The following is a 20154-nucleotide window of genomic DNA, read 5'->3' as shown; positions in this document are numbered from 1 at the left end:
TTTGTTTCTTGAAATCTCTCAGTTGATGAGGGGAGGAATCGGCATTAGTCTGACATATATTTTGTTTCTTTTATGACTGTCTAAGCAGCAGTGATCGGGTAGCAAGTTGCAAAATACTATAGGAAGTACTCATTTCTGTAGGCAGACTGAAAATCGGTACCAGTAGAATGGATAATACAAACAAGCTGCACTTCTCTTGGCTTCTAAGATTTGGTCTGTAAGGTGGATGTAGCCTATACTTGTAGACTGAACCACACGTAACTGTTTTTGCATGCATTTTGGCTATTCTGCAGTATATTGTAGGAGTACATGAGATGAGTAAGAATAGTGGGTTTTAATTACTTTTGCCACAGTGAGTTCCACATCGTAACCACAATATGTGTAAAAAGTGATTATCTCCTCCTGTATTGCCTTTTCTTTATTACATACTTAGTCTGAATAGATGTCTTCTGCAGACTTTGTATTTACTTTGTCCTGGTCAAGGTATCTTAGCAAATCAGTAACATCTGGGAGCAGCATATAAATTGATTTGAAGTAAGATAGAGAGACTGGCAAAAATGAACACATTTAATAGTTGTGTTCTCTTAGCCTGGCCTTTTGTGTACTTTGTTTTAACACGGGAAGCATGTTTAGGAGATTTTCCTTGTTTGATTAAACATTTCAGAAGTGACTGTCCAAAACTGTACGTCTTAAGAAACCTTGAAAATTGTTTTCACCAGTGTAATTAGCACACAGAACTACTGCCAACACCAGGAAATAATCCAGCATCTCTCTTCAGTGCACTTCCTCCTGTGGAGACTGTAGGAAGCGCTGGGTATTCTGCCATCAGTTGCTATGAAAAGACTCAGACCCGAAGCTCTCTTGTCCCTCTCCTGAGTAATGGCATGTTACTGTCCTGTTTCATGACTTGGAGAATCCAGTCCTTCCTGTAGTGTATGGAGGTTTAAGTAAACATTGTGTATTTCTAAAGCACGATAAAGTCAGGTGAGAACTATGGTGGTGGTTTATTTCCCCCCCAGCATTTGAGGGGGTTGACAAAGTTGTGAGCTTTTTTTGAAAATGAAAAGTTTGCAGTTTCAGAACAAAACTAGTGGTAGATTAATTCCTACATAAGAGAAGTGTAGTCTTCTGACTAGTCCAGATCAGTTTTTTAATTGATCATTTATCTTTTTTTTTTTTTTTTTTTTTTGAGAGGCTGGCATGTGATAATTATTTGTGTTGTACCAGGATCACGGCACCATTTTGCTAAGTGTTGTGTAAACATACACCTGCAAGAGTGATCTCTGTCTGAATGCATACAGGGGTTTGATAAGGAGAGTGACAGAATAGAGGATCTCAGTTTGTTACCTGTGTATTGCATACATACTACTTGGCTTTATTTATTTTTATGCCAGAAGGCTTTATGTTGAAGCCTCTGCTATACCCTAGAGCCCTCTGCTTGGTAATAGTGATACCTTCCTCCCTCACATACACCACAAAAAGTATTGAGCTGTTAGGACTTCCACTGTGAGTACGCTGCTCTGCAGACGTCACTATATTCCATCCCAATCCTAATTTCAGTTTTTTACTATTTAATGCTGTGAAAAGGAGCCTTGTGGGATTTAATCGCTTATCTCGCTTAAGAGAGCTGTGCCAGTTAATTTCCCATGGCTGGGACCTTTAGCTGTGGTGGTGAGTTACTGGTGGTTATTCTCCCAGTGTTTAGGTACAAGTAAGGTAAAAAATGATAAAGCAGTGTTTCAGAAATTGTCTTTGTGTGGTGAGACAGCTCTGAACGATGATAATCTTCATCAGTGCTTTGCAAGTCCTTGCCAGTCCCTCTCAGGTATGCTTTATTTGTGTCTCAGGGAATTGTTTAAAATTCTGAAATTCTGAAGCAAATTGTAATTATTTTATTCATTTACTGTTTGCATGCTTCTCAGTTGTGTGGGATTTTTGTGTTTTTTGGTTTGTTTTTTTTTTTGTCTTAACAATGAAATTTGGTTTTCATTCTTGGCTTTAAAAACAACAAAGTTTGTTCTAAAACCAAGCTGTGCTTCTTGAGCACCTTAACTCCAGACAGGGCAAGGGCATATGTGTGATATGAATGTTAAGAGGGGAAAAGAACTATTCTAAGATATGCAGTGGGGAGAGGTTGTGCGGGTGAATATCACCCAGCTACCAGGTCTGCTGCCTGAGCTCTGTGTCTACACTGATCAAAGGAGAATTTCTCTAATCCGAGGCTTGGGAGAGCTGAGCCATTAAAAGTGGTTGTGTGTAGCATATAAATTTGGGAACAGAATTGGCCCTGTGTCTCTATGATGGAAAGACATCCAATCAGTCAGTAAATCCCCATTCAATTAATAGACAATCAGGAACAGCTGTAGCACAATTAAAGTTGACAGCTCACCAGAGGATAGGCACACATTCTACAAACACAAACCACCTTCTTTTAGAAAGGGGCCCAGGCAGCCCTCTTGCTGGCTAGCTGTGCTGCTTGAGTGGTTGCTGTGATTTAAGTTAATTAGCCAAGGAGAGGTGCAGTGGTTACTACCAACAGGGACAGGAGGGCACTGGCAGATGGGGTCAGAAATCTTGTGGTCCCTTTTGTCTGTCCCTCTTCTCAGGTCTGACTGTATTTACAACTAGGCTTTTAAACCCAGTTCCACCTTACTCATGTGGAAGCAGTTGCACAAAGCACTGCTGCCTAAGGCCTATTAAATATGACTTATCTTTTATTTCAGCTGGTTTTCAAATCCAGTCTCTTCACAAGCATCTTTAACTGTAAAGCGGTTGTCTCTTGAGATCCTGTAAATTTGCAAATACAAAAGTAGTTTGTAGTACAAGACCTCAGAACCCTACCATTTGTACAGGCAGAGAAGTTAAAGGTGTTCTTGTACCAATAACAAACTCAGATGAAAACCCAGAGGACTTCAAGTGCATTGTAGCTCTCCCTACAAAGGCAAACAAAATATTGCCCAGTCCTGGCCAATCTGGCATAAAGAGGAGATTCTTCCTCAATCCAGGTGCTCAAAACATTAACAAAAAGTAGATTCTCAGAACACGGCCATTTTATATTTAATAAATTTTGTGCAGTTCAACTGTTTGGTGGGCATTGTCCATCATTACTATCACCACCAGTGTTCCTGTGACTTGGTGGAGCTGTGGACTGGTGCAGTTAGCAAGTTAGAGCTATGCTTCCTCTCTTCTGAAAGACCCTCTGTATATTTAGTTTTTCCCCATGTGAGGTTGTTCGTAAGCTCCTGGACATGGAAGATGCTGGTCCAAGACCCCACTCAAACAGAGGCAAAGTGAAGATCTATGTCTCCTGTATGTGAGGTACCATGAAGATGGAAGTAATTGTTCACAGGCCCATCAGGGGAAGTTTATTAAAGACTTAAGAGTGTTTCTCACAGTAGATAGTAACTGAGCAAGTTTAATGAAGGTCAGCAATATGGCATTAATGGAGGCAGATGCCCAAGATAGTGTCTTTTCAAGTGGTAGTCTTTCCTTTTGTATTGGTTTTTCATGTGTAAGTTGTTAAATACTTTTCCTTGTATGGCTACAGTAAAGATAAAAATGGGATGTTAGGTATATGAATCCTGTAGTACTGGTGGTCATCTAAGTACTTAGGAGACATCTTCATTTGTGATGAGAAAGGTTGTTTTTTTTGGTTTTCAGTTTTAAATTAGAGTCCCTGAGTAATTGACACAATATGAGATTTAAAACATGTAATTTTAATAACCCCCACAGGGGGAAAATATAGCTTATAAAAACCAAAATGGTTAGGAAGAACAGATAGGTACTTGAAAGGAGAGCAAGGAGGTTGTGGTGGTTTGACCCAGCCAGGAGCTAGGCACCTACACAGCTGCTTGTTCTCTGCTTCCCCAGCAGGACAGGGAAGAATAGGAAGAACAACATCAAGAGAGCTTTTGGGTTGAGATAGAGGTTTAATAAGTGAAGGAAAGGAGGGGCTGGTGGTGGTGAAACAAGTGATGCGATGGCAGTAACTCACGACCTCCCCACAAGCAGACCGATGCCCAGCCAGTCTCTGAGCAATGGCCACCTTGGTATACAAAAAACCCCCACCTTCTTCTGCCACTCATTTTATTGCTGAGCATGATGTTACATGGTATGGTATATCCCTTTGGCCAGTTCAGGTCAGCTGTCCCAGCTGTGTCCTCTCCCAGTTACTCATGGGGGGGTGGGGAGTATAGTTAGAAAAAGAGAAAAGCTGTGACACTGGTGTATTATCAATAATTTTAACCACAAATCCCAAACTTGCCACCCCAGGGGCTGCTATTAAGAAAGTTACCTCAATCCTAGCCAGACACAGTGCAGAAGTATTAATTTGTGTATGTTCATAGTATCTGTTGCTCCAACCCCACCCAAAGCTGAAGGCAGTCCTGTCACTTGATGTTAGCTTGGTCAAAGTTTTATTCCTCCTACACTGCTGGAATCGGGTGATGACAGGACTTCAACAATTAGTTGTTCAAAAAGCAGATCTTTACATTTTAGCTCCTGGGGTTTTTCTAGTGTAATCCATGTGCTCCTCTTTGAATTTTTTTTTTTTGGGGGGGGGGGTGAAAGTCAATTATAAACAATTTATACTAAATTAATTTCAGCTATAGTATTTTAACTATGCAAGAAACAACAAAACATTCTTAGCATTGAAGTGCTACTGGAAACGTTAACTTGAAGCAGTATTAAACTGTCTTTCCAGGTAACAAGTGTATGAAGAAGCATTGAAGATTTTGCTGAAATACAGTACAAGTGACTGTGTGCTTTTCTAAATTTAATTAAATGTTGTATATGACAGAGTTTCTCAATGCTGAGACTCTAGCTTAAAGCTGATCTGATCTAACAATACTGCTCGCTTTCCTTCACAGCACAATGCTTTTCACACAGCAGTCCCACCTACAGGACATCCCTTATCCTGGCTCTAATGCTCACTGGGACCCTTTGCTGATCTCATTTTTTTCCTGCCACTAAAATGGCAGAGAATGTAGAAGGGAATGTTTTTTCCCTTCATTTTAGTGAGATGAACTGGCTTACAGAAAAGTCCAGTGAACTCCAAAGCTGGTACACAGTTAAGTGGCAGGAACAGGGGCAAGGGAAATGGCAGCAGTAGCTAGATCTCCCTCTTCTGGTAGCAGTGAACCATTATGATGCTCAGTGCTTCTCTAGAAATTTGTGGTGGTAGCCACAAAAAATTTTGGTAACAAGTTGAGACAGGTATAAAACCTGTAATACAGGTTATTGCCTCTATAAAACCAAAAGTGTTCACTGGGCTGTTTCCTTCTTTACACCTAAAGGAATGTCACCAAACTTTCTAAACTTAATTTTCAACTGAAAACAGGAGCAAGATTAGTTCAGAGCAAAGCTTCATAGGAATGTAATGAGTTAACAGAAGTACACTCCAGTATAGCATTTGTAAAGTTATAAAGTTGGGTTTTCCAGTTTAGAAACATTTACCTGTTTTTACCATTGTACAGCATGCTATACTCGAAGAATATACCAGGAATAGGTCCGTAAAGCAAAAAAAAAAAAAAAAGGGGGGGGGGGGGGGGGTAGAAGTATGTTTAACTGAAGAAGGCTGTCTGGCATTAAGTACAGCCAGAAGGCATCTGGCTAATGAATTAAATGGATTTAGATTTATGGAAGTTGCAAGGTGACCATTCAGGTTTCAGCGCCAAAGGTTCCACATGAGAAGGGACCATTAAGAATTTGATCAACTACTTCCCTTTTTTACTGTCCAAAAGCAGTGGTAGTTTTGTGTTTTGTTTTGTTTTTTTTAAACCTTTTTGACAAAGCTAATAATGTCCTTGAAAAGATGATGAAGGCCACAAGTGAGAGGAAAAAACCCAGGCAGATTACAAATAAAGCACTGGTAGTATCAAGTGTGATGGCATAACATTCCTTGGTCAGTTTTGTCAATAATGACATAAGGTTCCTGGATTTCATTTACTTTTGAATTATAGCTCTCCAGCTTTACTTCACTGGATTTGGGAGAGTCCCATTCAGGCTGCAAAAGGTTCTTTCTGCCCTGTGCGCTGGTCCTTCTTAGGCGTGAAGACCGAACATCAATACTTTGTGGTGGAATGTAGGTGAGGTTAGGGGGCTCTCTAATGTGTCTGAAGCACTCAGAGGCTGTATGTGCATTAGGAGTATCCATTAATAGTCTCTTGCTATCAGAACCAGTAGTGGGATCTTCCATGTTCCCAGCAGTACAGCATAGATCTGAAGATGGCTCAGTATGTGCAGCTGCTCTGTTCTGCATCTGAGCATTAGTCAGATATGTATGTTTTATTTTGGAATGATTAAATTCTCTTACATGCCTGTCACTTGTACTTGCATATGATACTGGCTCAGGTTGGCCAGTTTCCTCTACTGGATACATAAGGTCTTCTTGAGTGTCCTTGATTTGTAGTTTTGTGAAGGTTAAAGACAGCTCACAAACTTCCTCCTCCCTAGGGATGCTGCAGTTTTGGACAGATGCAATGTCCTTGTACGGCAGAGACTTGAGCTCATTGGGTTCATCTGCAGGGTCCGGGTCTATGCAATTTATGGCATCATTAATTTCTGCTTCAATTGATTCTTTGGGGACTTCTTGAGCTTTGTACTCCAACGTGTTCTTGCTGTCACAAGAGCTGTCAGCAAATATTGCAAAGGCTGGCGGACCGCTTGCTCCTGGTGAGAGTGGCACAGGCCTGATCTCATTTGCAGTTGACTCTGCGGCAACTGCCAAAACACATTCTTCACTTAGACTGGCTCTTGACTTTTTTTCAAAAGCTTTTGGAGAAAGATTATCACTGAAAATAGGTGTTTGTCTTATGACAATGTCACTATATTTGATCAAGAAGTCCTCGCTGTCTGAGCATTTGCCTGGAAAATGTACAGTGTTAATGGCCTGCCTCTGGTGTTCCTGAAGCCTGTTAGTGGATTGAGCAACTGCTAACTGAGGCATATCATCTTTGATCTTCAGATTCCCAGCAGCTTCAAAGGATATATTGCTATTAGTTGAAGACTTCTGTTGAGTAGCAAGGCACAAAGACGTCTCACTGTTTTCTTTATTTTCTAGATTTTCAGTGTCTTCTCTCTGGGGTGTCTGATCCTCTTTGTCCTTATCTCCATGATGCTGGTGCATTTGTGTTCTCTTCTGTAGGGTCTTCTCCAAATTGCCATGTTTTTCTTCATTTGTCATTTCAAGGATGGTTTCACACTCAATTCTTGCCAGGAATATTTCAAATGCAGTCTGCTTTGTTTCCTCATTGTTTCTCTTTTTGACAAGTGAAAACTCTGTTGCTGTTGTTGCAATGTAACCTATTTTCTCCAGTACTGTTTTTACAATGTCATCTGGGAGCACAGATTGAATATAGTAGACAAAATTACCGGTGAACGTCTGAAACAGAATGCAACATTGAAAAACAGATGAACACTGTGGGGGTGGGGTGGGGTGGAAGTGTGAAAGACTTCCTAAAAATTAAAAGTCCTTAAAAAATTACTTAAATCTTTTAAAAAACAATGTCCCTGAAAGCCTGAATTTTGAATCGAAGTGGGTGAGGCTTTTCTAACAGCATTATTTTGTCAGCCTCCCAAGCACTTGCTATAGCACATTACTTTCAGTGAAGTTATGCCGGTTTAAACCTGCAGAGATACTGGCTAAGAGCATCAATATTCAAAAAGGAAGAGAGTAAGAAAATCATTTTAGTCAAACTAGAGAAACTCAGAAATAAGTCTTATGTTCTGTACTGAAGAATGGAAGAATTTTAAACAAACAAAGATTCATAAAATAAATCACTGAGGTCTAATATTTTCCCAAAGAAACAGACACAATGCACTATTAATTGTATTTCTTAATTGGTGACAAGACTCTAACATTTTATTTTTCCATGGTTCAGACTCCTGCTGTAACTTTACTACCCCCAAATTAAGTTGCCATTTCTTTGAAAGCACCTTTTTGAAGGGAGACTATTCTAGCAGAAATATTGCCAGAACACGTTCTCTTTGCACAAGCTGTCTGCAAAACATGACTTGAATAAAATGTCACCGCGGCGTAACAACTTAAAAAAAAAAAAATCATTCAACATTTGCTTGGTTTTGGAGCTACCCCAGGCATGAGGCCTAGTTTGTAAACTGGAAGTGGTTTTTGGTTTTGTCTGAAACGCTGATAGGAGAGACTGCGTTGACCTAAGCATGACCAAATCCAGGCAAGTCAGAACAGAGTGGAGGTAGGAATACAAAGTCAAGACTTCCAGGACTGGGGTACCTTATTTTCAGGTTGCCTAGCTTGAGACTGACTGACTTACCCACTTTGTAAGGCTGAGACCTAAGCCATTGGTCTTACAAGCACAAGCTTGGGAGAAAACAAAAATTACCCCCCAAAAGGCCATTAACCTAAAAGGCCATAGTATAATGTAGGACTGAGCCTCAGTCCATTCTCAGTTAAGTTTGTCAACAGTGCCTTTCACTCCCCAGCTTCTGTTCCTTCTAGAGGGGAAGTAAGGAGCAGGCACTGCAGGGGGGGTGTGTGTGTGTGACATCAGAGTGGGTGAGAGGCAGGAAATGTGAACTGGTACTCCGCATACAACCAGTAACTTTTTATCAAACCTGTATGTACACAAGATACCGGTTGTTCTACAACTTGTGCCTTGCAACAGAATTATTTCAGGCCTTCAGAAGGCTGTCTTGCACTTTGGATTACCCACAGTGGTCTTCAAAGTTTGATTTAAATGAAGCCTAGGATTCTTGTGTTATGAAAAGCTGAGTCAACTAACTGTAGACCTGACTATCTTCTGCTTTGCCCTGTTTTCGGGAGATGAATGAGGAGAACAGGTATCTACAGCTGTTTGAGAATCCGCAGATGGGACCTAAGAGCAGGAAGAAAGGAAGGAAGGAAATGGCTTTTCCTCACCAGCACCTGTTGCTGTAGGAAGGGAAATAAGTTTGCATCTTGGGTGTTTGGGGATTTTGTTTAAATGCAAGTAGATCTTGCATGTGTTGAAGGTTGCTGTCTCTTCTGGGTAATGAGATGCGTTCTGTGTGCTAGGGAAGCGGGGTAACCTTGACCACCTTGCTGCAAAAAGCAACAGCGGTTCCTCTTTCGAAGGGGGTTTTCCTACGCACTTCACCAGCTGCAGTCACCAGAGCTAGGATACATGGTAAAATCATTGGACCAGAGAGACACTGGCCCACCTAGCCTTTGCCATCAAACTGCTAGCAAAAGTGGTAACGAATGCGAAAAAGCATCCCCTCCTTATAGGCAAATTAAGGTTAAAACTCAGAGTAACGACAGTCTAAGCATTTCTTTGTACCTTTTTACTTCTCTACCCTCTCACAATAACCGAGGGTCTCTGTTTCCAAACCCCTGAACTGCTCAGCAGTCCCGGGAAGGGCCCCGAAAGCCCGGCCTCGGCGAGGACAAGGCCTGCAAAGGCCAGCGAACAGCTCGCAGCACCCTCGCACCGCTCGGGGCACCCCTAACCCCTTCAAAATGGGCTCCGGAGCGCTGCTCCTAACTCCCCGGGGCGCGGGCGCCGCTGCCGGGCCTCCTTCGCCACAGGCCCGGGGAAGAGGCATTGAAAGCCCGCGGCCGCCAGGCCCCGAGCCCGGCCGAGCCCCCCCCCCGCCGCCACGCTTCCCTACCTTCAGCGACCTGATCTCCTTCCGCCACGGGGAGAGGAGCAGGTTGACGCAGAGCAGCTCCAGCACCTCCAGCGCCTTGAGCAGGTCGCGGAAGACGCTGCTGCCGCCCCGCTCGCCCCGGGCCCGCCGGCACCGCTCCGCCACGCTGCACACGTCCAGGGCGCCGCACCGCCGCGGGCCCAGCAGCCGTCGCGCCCGCGCCTTCAGGGAGGCCTCGTCGCACACCGCCAGCTCCCCCTGCGCCCCCCGGCCCGCGTAGTAGGCCAGGTAGTCCCGCAACACCTCCTCCTCGGCCGCCGGCTCCTTCATGGCGGCACCGGACGGGCCGGGCCGCCCGCCCGTCTGGCCGGCCGCGGTGCCGCTCGGCCCGCCATTGGCCACTCCGCCGGCGCGCCGGACGGTCAGTGGTGTCCCGCCGTGTCAGTCAGGGCGGGGGGGCGGGCGCCCCGGCGAACCGAAAGCGAAAGGCGGGAGGGCGGAGGGGGCGGTGCCGTGCGGGGCGGTGCCCGGTGCTGCGCGCGGGCGGCCGTCGCCTCAGCACGGGCGCGTGGCGGCGTCGCGCGAGGGCGGCCGCGTCGCCGCCGCCATCGCCATCGCGCTGAGGTAAGATCTCTCGTTTCCCGCCCCGCGGCTCCGGCAGCGCTGTGTCACCGACCTCCCCGAGCCCTCTCCTGCCTTTTTCCTCCGCCGTGGCCCCGGCTGCCCTCCTGGCCGGCTGCGAGTTCCCGGAGGGAGCTGTCCGCTGTGGGCACGGGCTTGGGAAGGCGAGGCCCTGTGCTCAAGGGCTGGCGTGGGGGTGAAAGTTGCCCTAATGGTAATTGCGCTGTGGGGTGAAATGAGACCACCTGTAACGTAGTGCGTTCCTTGTGCCTATTTTGTTATTCTTTTTATTGTGCGTCGCCCCTGAATTCCTGGACAAGGTTTGGGTAACAATCAGCCGAAGGAGACTTGTGTCCTCTGCTACGGCGTCTGAAAAGTTTCTGGGAATGGGTTTGAAATGGAGGTCGGGTCCAGCAGCTGGAAAAGAAACCTGGCTTTGATCCAGATGATTTTGCTAATCTTGATTTTTGGAATCTGAATTTTAGAGTCACTTCCTATGGCTGCTATGATGTTGTGCACCTGTGTGATTTCATAAATTAGTGCCGGCATTGGCCTCCCATGACCTTAATTTTTGTTGTAGACCAGCTGGGCTGGTGTCTTCAGCAGTGTCTCCGCTGATTTGACTTGCTGCAAGTGTGAATTTGACTTGATGTTTTTTTAATGGCTCATCTTATTATAGATTGTCTTCATTACATGATAGATTTTAAAATTAGTATCTCTCTCACTGTTAACCGCTGGGAATGTATGGCTTCTCCTGGTTAAGGGAAATCTCAGGGTTACTTGACCACAGCCCTGTTTCTTTTCTTGCAGAAAGTGGCTGTGTGGTGTTACAAACAAACTGGTTTTTCTCTCTGACTTTCCAGACAAGAGAGCTTTCCAAAAACATATGCTTTTGATCGTCATTCTAAGTGAAATGTCATTAGGAAATACTTTTGTAGAATTTGTGTATAGATAATTGCTATATAAAAATTGCTGATCTAGCCAAGAGGGAAAGGGGGACAAATCCCCATACTACCACCACATGTTAAAATGAGGCCATCTGGCCATCTGCTGCAATGTCTGAGTTTCTTCCCCTACCATATGTGCATGCATACACAGACAAGCTTGGCTGTGCTCTTAGTAGGGTGCCTGCAGGCGGCTCAGCTCTCTTCTTGCCATATGCAAAACTTTATTGACCCAAATGAGGGTTGGATTTCATGTTTCTGCACACTGCTCCCACAGGGCTGGGATTGGAGTCTTTAAACTTTGTGGTTCTTGTTAACATATAGAATAGCTGCATTTTGTTAAAGCCTGGTGCATTTTAGTAGAATGATACAGGGAATCTTGCTTTGTTGCTGGTTTGAGTGTTTCAATAAAGCGTATTTGCATAATACAGTAAATACCAAGTTGTCTCATCTATCTAGCTATCACTGTGTTGTTGCTCTCTGAATTAGTTTCCTAGTACAGCGTCCAAGGATGGGGTTTATTTTGTGTGTTTTGAAGGTCCTAATACTTTAAAAGCCTGTTCTCTGAAAGGGAAGCTTAATCACTTCCCTGGCGTGTGTGTGATACCAATCCCTTCACTGCCAACTGGGCAGCGTACTCGCCCATGACCCAGGTGCCCAAAAGTCCGGTTGCAGTTCCCTGAGCTATGAGGTCTCCCATCTTGCTCCTCCTTCTTCAGTGAGATTTTGAAATGTTTTGCAAAGAAGTTTTGCTCTTTTCTGGGTGTTTTATTTATCACTGATTTCAGTCTCTTGCAGAAATACAAAATCCTGCTAGGAGCAAAGCTGTGACAAAATAATCTTAATTTTTACAGGGTTCTTTCACTGCTTCATTGTCATTTGAATTTAAATTAAAAAAAAATGTTTCTCCATTGCGAGTGTATTAGGTTCATTTGGAGTGTAACAGAAGACAGAATCTATCAAAATGATTTTTTTTTTTCTATTAAAGACTACAGCAAGGCAAAACCCTGGTCATTAGTCCTAGGAGAGAAGAGGAATTGAGTAGAAAGGAATGGCCACTTCCAGCTGTGCATGAAAACTGTTGCTATTTCCCTGGCATTCAAAAGACACAATGCCAATACCTGGTGAATTGCATCAGGCTATATACCTGACCTTTTTTCTTCATTGCAGTTGGGCTGATTTAGGCAGAGGAGGTTTATTGAAACAATCTTGACAGGAGATGCAGGAGAACAAATAAGAGAATCAAGGCATTGAACCCAAACCACGAATGGACCACTGTGGATGCTTCTAGGTTCCTTAAAGCTTTAACTTTGTGCCTCTGCTGGACATGGAAGCCATTTTGCTTGTTACTTTTTCTTGCTTTAATGGAAATGAGAATATATATATATATGCATATGGACCTGTCTGAAATCCAAGCTGTGAATTTATCGTATGCTTATGAGTTCAGTAGCCAGTGTTCAAGCATACATTACTGTGAGCTGAGGAAAAGGGAAATTAATATGAACTTTGCTAGCTGAGAAGAAGTTTTAATGCATGAGGTGCTGTTGGGGATTCAGAAAACATGGATTTAATTTCTGATCTATCTACAATTCCCACTTCACATGTAGCACATCACTTCAGTGGAGTTAGAGCTGGAGGTGCTTGGATATAATTGTGGTGATGAGTATTTTCACTGAAAACTTTTTGCTGTGACAACAGTATGGTGTTAGAAATCATGTAGTTCTCAGTGGGTCACTAATATGGTCTGGGCTAAGAGAATCCTCTTTTCCCAGAGGGTATTGGCAGAACATCTAGGGTTTGGAGAGCTGCTAATATTATGTGACAAATGTACAACTGCCAATTCCCAGGCTGTGAAGCAGCATCAGACACTGTCAGACAGTGATAAAGAGAGGCTATGGAAAGCTCCACTAGAAGGAGAGGACTGAAACTTGGCCTTTCCGTTCCTGGTAACATGTGGAATCTTTCCCTCTCTACAATGTATGAAATACTAATTCTCCATTTCCTCGCAATTCTAGTATCTCATTTCTGTATGAAAATGGAGAACAGCCTTCTGTTCTCTGTCCTGCAAAACCAAGAAAAATAATAACTAGGCCTTTCAACTTTCTTGTTCCTTTCCTCTAAGCTGTCAGGCTTGTCAGTCTCCTTGACTTGTAGAGCCTCAGCCTGGACTCAGTTTCCTAACAGAGCAGTAGTGAGTGGAGAGATACTTTGAGCATTTTAAGAATAATAGTGCTGTTTATATTCCCAGGCTGTTGTTAATTTTTCTTCTTTTTTCCTAGTAGTATGACATTATTGGCTCATAGTTAGACCATATTTGTCTCAGTCTAATTCTCAGACATTCTCCTGCAGTCTAACAGGTCACTCTGTGTTGTGCATTTGTGAATTTGAGCCTACATTTCTCAAGTGCAGGAATTGTATTTGTGTTCACTGGATTGCATCTTGTTCTTTCCAGGCTGTTTCTCTGTCTTGTCAAATTCCAGTCCTGCTCTCCTGCATACTCCTGCCTCTCCCAGTTTAATGTAATTTGCTGATTTTAACAGGTCCGTTCTCTCTCAAAGCTCTGAAATCCAGCAAAACTCAGTGTTTTCATTAGGGCATAGATGATCCCACTGGATGCATCCATTCAAACTAACACAGAGCAATTGATAAATACTCTCTTGTATGATTATTATTTTAATTTACAGAAGTCTGTGGTTGTAATTTTATGTAGATAGTATTTCTCTAGTTGAAGGAGGGGAATGATTTGTCAGACTGTACCATGACCAGTTAGATCAGTTTGATGTGGTTTCCATTCAGGAAATACAGTGGTACCTTGCTGTGCTAAAAAATTCTCTGAATATTTCTGGCAAGATTGGCCTGTTACTTCCTGGCTTTTCCTCTTCTTTCGTGGCAGTATGTTGCCATTTTCCAGTCTCCTGACCTTAGTAATTTTCAGAGGTACCTATGAATGTGTTTTTGAGGGTTTCTGATGCTTCTTGAAATGCCTGAAAGTATTTCAAGGTAACAATTTCCACTGCAGCAGTATTGCAGACTCTTCCCTTCCTGCTGTTGCTGAGCAGGGCTGATCCTGGCTGGGCATGCACTGACTCATCCCCCTGAGCAGGAGAGACCTGACTGCTCTGATGGCTGCTTATTCCTGTGATGTCTGACAAATGTAAAGTCCAAATTTAAGTGGCTGAAGCATAATGTTGCTTAGTCAACAGTTGCTTAGTTGCCTGATTAACAGGAGGCTAAAGGCTGTGCGTAGTTCCAAAGTGATACTGACACAATAAAAAGCACAGAAGCTGTACAGAATACATGTATGTTCTTTACTAAAAGTTTGGTGTAAAGATCAGTGTACTAAAAATTGAAGCAAAGATATGACTACAGAAATACAGTATTGTTATCACATAGCAAGAAACAGCATGTCCAAACAATTTTCTTTCTCATATTACCCACATAATAAATGAAAGGCCTGTGTTAAGCCTGTTTTAGGACTGGCATTAAAATTATGTGAGAGTTTAGGATAAAATCCGATAGGGGGATATGCATTTCTTAAGAGGAGCATCAGGACACACTCTGTCAACTTTGCTGAGATTTATCCATGATCTTAAATATTCTCCAAGAAATGAAAACATGTTCTTATGCATCATTACAAGAAACATCAACACTGTTCCAGTAGTCGCAGCAGAAGCTGTTAGAGCAGCTTTAGAGCTATAAACGTCTCTTTCTAGTATTGTCTGTTTGCAGAGGTATATGGGTTGGATTCATAAGCTTTGTTTCCACAACTTTGTTGGCTATCACCTAGTTAAAAAGATTAACAAGAGTAGAAAATTCTAGGCCACGGTAGCATACTCTACTTCTAATTCACAGTTTGTTTTTTAAAGATTATTTCTTGATAATGAATGACATAACCTATGCATTTAGTTGTGACTTAGAAAAATGCTACAGTATGGAACTGTATGTTTTGGTTGGCTTCCATATCCGTGTGACAAAGAAGCTGGGATTATTTTGATGGATGAGTCCCTTATTGTGAACTCTGTGTAGCGTGATAACTAGATGACTTGACTTCATAAAGCGGTATACCACAAGAGGGAGTAGACAGCTATTTGTAAGTAATGCTGCTACATAAAATTCAGGTTGCAATGCTAAGGATGCGTAACTGTTATCAAATGAAGAAAGACTTTGATTAGTTTTCTATAATCTTAGTAATGCATTTCTATCATTAGGTAAAATACAAATCTCCCGTTTTCATCAGAGGCCTATTAAAATTAGTTTATTTTTTATACCACAGATAGAAAGTTAGTGGAAGGGCATGAAATCCCTGTCAGGTTAAAAGCCAAGCAGGCTGAAAGGATTTCCCAAAATGCACAGAAACTGCAAGCATCTGTAACAGGGTAGAGGCTTGCCTGCCAGATGTGAAAAGCCCTCTGTGCTTGTCTTCAGAAGAACCTTCAGGTTTGCCATATCACAGGTAAAAGACAGATTCACTTTCAGGGAAAATAAAAAAAAAAAATAATCACATTTGCCTTCTAATATTTATTAGATTTCCCCCTCCACCTCCCCAGTAGCAGCCTGAAGTAAGCAGGGTCTGGTCCCAGTGCCTTACCCTGTTCTAGGCAGGTGTCCAAGAGCTGCAGGAAGACACAGCTATGAAAGCATGTCCTATTCTGCATAAATAAACCTCTGTGCTTTCCTTCACTTTTTATTTTTCCTGCCAATAAAACTGACTGGTACATTTCTATATGGGTTTTAATTTCTGGCTGCTAATAGATGGTGTAGAGTTTTGTCTCTCTTATTGCAGGATACTTTGCATACCACAAAACTGTTTACACTAGTACTTTATACAGAGGGATAGTTCTGTCTGTTAAAAATACAAATGTGAAATATAGCCTACATTCTGGCAATGCCTGCCAGCAGTTTTGCAATGCAAAATTGTGAATTTTTGTTATTTTTGGTATAGTATACTAATAATATTGAAAATCTTGCCGAACTGCAAAAGAATTCTGTTATTTTAGCAAAATACATATTTACTCTCATCTACTTAGCAAAAAATGCATATTTACCTTATCTCATCACGTGCATATGACCCAGTAATGGTATAATTTATACAGCAGTAAGAACCATATAATTACTTCCCATCTAAGTATTAATTATAATTGTGTCAATCTTTGGAGTGTTGAGTGATGATTACAGTTGAAAATTATTTAGTATTTACAGAAAATCTAAGTGCAATTTTAATAATTTGGATGATGCTTCCTTTTAAACACAGTTATATATTTACTATAGTAATTTTTACATATCTTTCAGTGGGGGTAGTAAACTGAAGTTCATTTTATCAGTGTAAAGAGATTTATTTTTTTTTCAGTGAGACTACTACTAAGAGATTTAGTGGAGATGAGCCTCTGATAACTCTGCTAACTAGTACTGGTGGAAGATGTAGTTTAGTCCTTGGGTGGAGATAGGGTGCTTCTATACCATGCAAGATTAAACTCTCACGTCTGCAGTTTACCTCTGCTGTTCCTGTATGCATCTCCAACTTGTATGCATTTATCATATGAATGTGTGAGAAGTCCAGGTCTATGAACAAAGGCTAGATTTGTGGGTAGCACAATTTCAGCAAAACGGATCGTGCCTAGTAAGAGGTTTCTGCACAAAGTGAGGTTCTCTGTTACTGTGCATGCCAAGTCCAGCATCTGTTATTTACATCACACTAGTGCAGTTACTAGAGATCAAGGTCCTTTGTAACACTACAGGCTCCTTACTGAAGAAGGAGACCAGTTAGTGTCTCAAAATGCAGTCATGCATGGGAATTGGCATGAAGCATCTTCTGGGATTCCAGACACTGCCCTTCCCTTGGCTATAATAAGTCCCCGCAAAGGCCATGCAGCTCCCAGGCCTGCACACGGCTGTAGTACAGCTTCCGTAGGTAAAGCCAATCGGTCTTTGGGGATCCACTGCCACCCCTCCATCACTTGCCACTGGTTTCTTTTGAGGAAGACTTACAGCAGGCTTTGCAATGGTCTGGAAAGCCTGGTACTGGCCAGGCTTTGCAATGGTCTGGAAAGCCTGGTACTGGCCAGGCTTTCCAAAGGAAAAATGTGACTATCAAAATATTATTCTCCTTTTTCTTTTGCTCCTATGTGGTACTGACAGTCATGTTTTGCAGGCAGTGTTCTGTCTCTGTCTACTGAAATACATAGTTAGTCAAAGAATTATTTAAAAATGCTTTGTTGCCAAGACACTGAATGAAATGTACAAGTGACACCTACAAAGACAACAAAATGCTTTTCTTCTCCTTCTGCTCTAAAACATGCGAAGTATCATAAAATCAACAAGTAGGCTTGACTTGATAACATGTATCTACATTAAGAGTGGCTGATTTCAATGTGTTTTGAAATGCTTCAAAAAGGTCAGATGCAATGCTTGTCACTGCTGCTCTTTTATGCTGTGTGATGTCATGGAACACTTTGAAGCACAAAGAGGGAAGTTTAGGTAAACTTTCAAAATTCACAGTAAAAAATAAAATCCCATTGCATCCCTGTTTAAAGATATAAAATAGATAAAACTTTCAGAGGTTTTATTCTTCCATTTAAATGTTTTTGTTGGTCTGAGTTCTTCAGAAGAATTGAAGGAGCCACTTTTATTCACATGATTTGGTTCAGAAGGGTCTGATAATCAGTGGAAGAATTTTTCAGTACTTCCACTGGAACAAGTGGGATGGGGACATTCTGCTCACACACTACAGTTTCGTACAGGGGAGCAGCCTCCAGAGTGAGAGATGACAAAGAGATGGATGAAATAGGCTGCTGCAAGTCCTGCAGCCTGACTGCATAATTTGCAGCCTGTCCTGTAGTTCCAGATGCTGCTTCCTCTTCCAGGCTAAAGTTTATAGATATTTCATTTCTTTGACAAGGGTCCGTAAAAGAATATGGGGGGGGATCATCTGTGGGAATGTATATTTGTGTTGCTCCTGGCCCCACGCATTCATCGTAGCTGAAAGAAAAAAAGAATATTTCATTAGATTCCTGTGAAAAATGCCACAGTACAGTATTTTCAGTGTAACAGGGGCAGGTAAAGTGAGAAGAAAAGGATCATCTGGTGTTTTGTTCCTCAGCCTACATACTTGCTTACCCTGCCATGTGAGACACTCAAGAGCGTAACACTTAAAAGCATGTTTCCAAAAACCTGAAGACAATCCCAGAGGTCTCAGTGAAAGTTTAGACCCCATCCTCCTGCATGAAAGTACCATGCAGCACCATGTGGCAGTACCGTTCAGCTGAGGTGCCTGGGGATAAGCCCAGCTCCTTACAGCCGGTTATGCAGGAGCAGGAGGAGTAACACTGCTGGCTCACACAAAGCTGTGCACCCTGCACCAGTCACCATAGGTGCAACACAGCGGGGGTTCATTCCTGCTCTCAACTGCTTGTAAGTAGCTAAGATAGAAAATGGCTGGGGAAAAAGGAAGTGGTGTTGCCATTTTACAGTTACAAAATAAGCTATAGAGAGCTTTAGATGGAGTCTAGAGTATCACATCAAATGCTGTCCTCCTGACTCACAGGTCTCTGGTGCTCAGCCAGCAGTTACATGCGGTGTGGTGTCTGGGTTGCAGATCTGTGCTGGCAGAGGCAGCAGGATTTCTTGCTGAGGTGCAGAGCTGTGATGAATAATCTTGATAGATTCATGCTGGTCATTCTGATACTTGGCAGACTCCCCGTCATGTTACTCCCGAAAAGGAGGAATGCAAGACAGACCAATTTGTGGGATTTCCGTGAGAAGCCAGCTCAGATCTATCCAGGCTTCGTAGTTATGTCCATGCCACCAAGCTAGAGCCAGGCGAAACTATTACCTCCTCACTCCACTACTGTGCTCAGTGCTTCCTGTCCCACTGTGAATGCTGACAGGCACCTTAGATTGGAGCTTGGACTGCACAGCCTAGGGAGGCCCAGAAAGGGTAAATAATGAGCCTGGATAGACCAGCGTGTCTTTGTGCTTGTGTTTTCCCATGTTCTGTGTTGCAGGAAGGGGATGGGAACGGACAGAGCGGACATGAGTAGGCTCCATGCATTTGTGCCGTGCTGCGCTGGCATTCCCCAGCCCTCTGAGCCTAAGGGCTCTGCAGAGATTTCACTGTGGCCCCAAGGGAGGCTGAACCAGAACTGGTGAATCTGGTCTGTTATCTAGGTGGTCCACTGTCTAGTGATCCTAGCATCATCTGTTGTTTGTCCACAAACTAAAGCTGACTTCACTTTTGCTATCATACCAGCCCAGGTCTAGTAGTCTGAAGGAAGGTACTGTTTTCCTGGTTCACTGGCTACAGGCGAAATTGAGGAAGAGTTGTAACATCATGATCTTAAATGTTGGACCTGCTTTGTTTGTGGCTGCCTTGTTTAGCTGTTTTGGGATAATTTTAAATCCAGCTGTGAAGGAGAGAATGTTTCCTGTAAAAACCTTCGCCTGCTCAGTTAACCTGAAAAACAATTCTGCTGGAGCCAGACAAATTAAGAACCCATCTCCTCAACCACGCTAACTGCAGAGCTATTAAGATCTAGGATATTTCCTGAAACTTAGGATATTTAGCGTATGTCTTCCCAGCAGACTGTAGGCAGTCATTCTGTCCCCTGTAATTGCATTACTGCCAGGCTAAACCCAAGCTAATAAACCCTACTTGTAGATTATAAGTGGCTTGCAGCAGGGCAGCTTGCATTGGTTAGAGTGAGCTCAAATCTACTGCAATCACCCATGGAGGCCCTGCCTTAGAAAAATACTTGGTTCTGCTGCACTCATTTGTACCTTTCCCTCAGAATGCTCCTGATGATTTTGATGGTATTTCTCCTAGTCCGGGTAATGGCAGTGGGTTTTGGGGAAGGGAAAGGTAAGAAAGTGAAATCTTAGTACTAGGTCACTAAATAACTCAAATATTCACAGGTGGTTTTATTTTTACCTCTCTTTTATCTTATTTTTATATTTATGAGGCCAATGGTTTTAAATTCAGACTAGAAAATTT

General features: G+C 42.7%; 2 protein-coding genes across 2 annotated transcripts in view; both read right to left on the bottom strand.

Moving 5' to 3' along the window:
* Positions 1-4490: 4490 nt before the first annotated feature.
* On the bottom strand, positions 4491-9961 carry LOC115346379. The gene is made up of 2 exons (XM_030026387.2): positions 9625-9961; positions 4491-7381 (listed from the first exon to the last, which is right to left on the bottom strand). The coding sequence occupies exons 1-2, from the start codon at positions 9931-9933 to the stop codon at positions 5876-5878; spliced, it is 1815 nt and encodes a 604-aa protein (XP_029882247.1). The 5' UTR covers positions 9934-9961; the 3' UTR covers positions 4491-5875.
* A 4501-nt stretch (positions 9962-14462) lies between these two features.
* BEAN1 (brain expressed associated with NEDD4 1) overlaps positions 14463-20154 on the bottom strand; it is a 63595-nt gene continuing 57903 nt past the window's right edge. Inside the window, exon 6 of the mRNA XM_030026262.2 lies at positions 14463-18143. Coding sequence (XP_029882122.1) covers positions 17795-18143 — 349 coding nt within the window. The 3' untranslated portion in view covers positions 14463-17794. The remainder of the gene's footprint in view (positions 18144-20154) is intronic.

This window comes from Aquila chrysaetos, chromosome 9 (assembly GCF_900496995.4).
Source record: "Aquila chrysaetos chrysaetos chromosome 9, bAquChr1.4, whole genome shotgun sequence".
Taxonomy (NCBI): domain Eukaryota; kingdom Metazoa; phylum Chordata; class Aves; order Accipitriformes; family Accipitridae; genus Aquila; species Aquila chrysaetos.
Note: the sequence above shows the minus strand (reverse complement) of the source record. Positions and strands in the feature narration are given on the sequence as shown.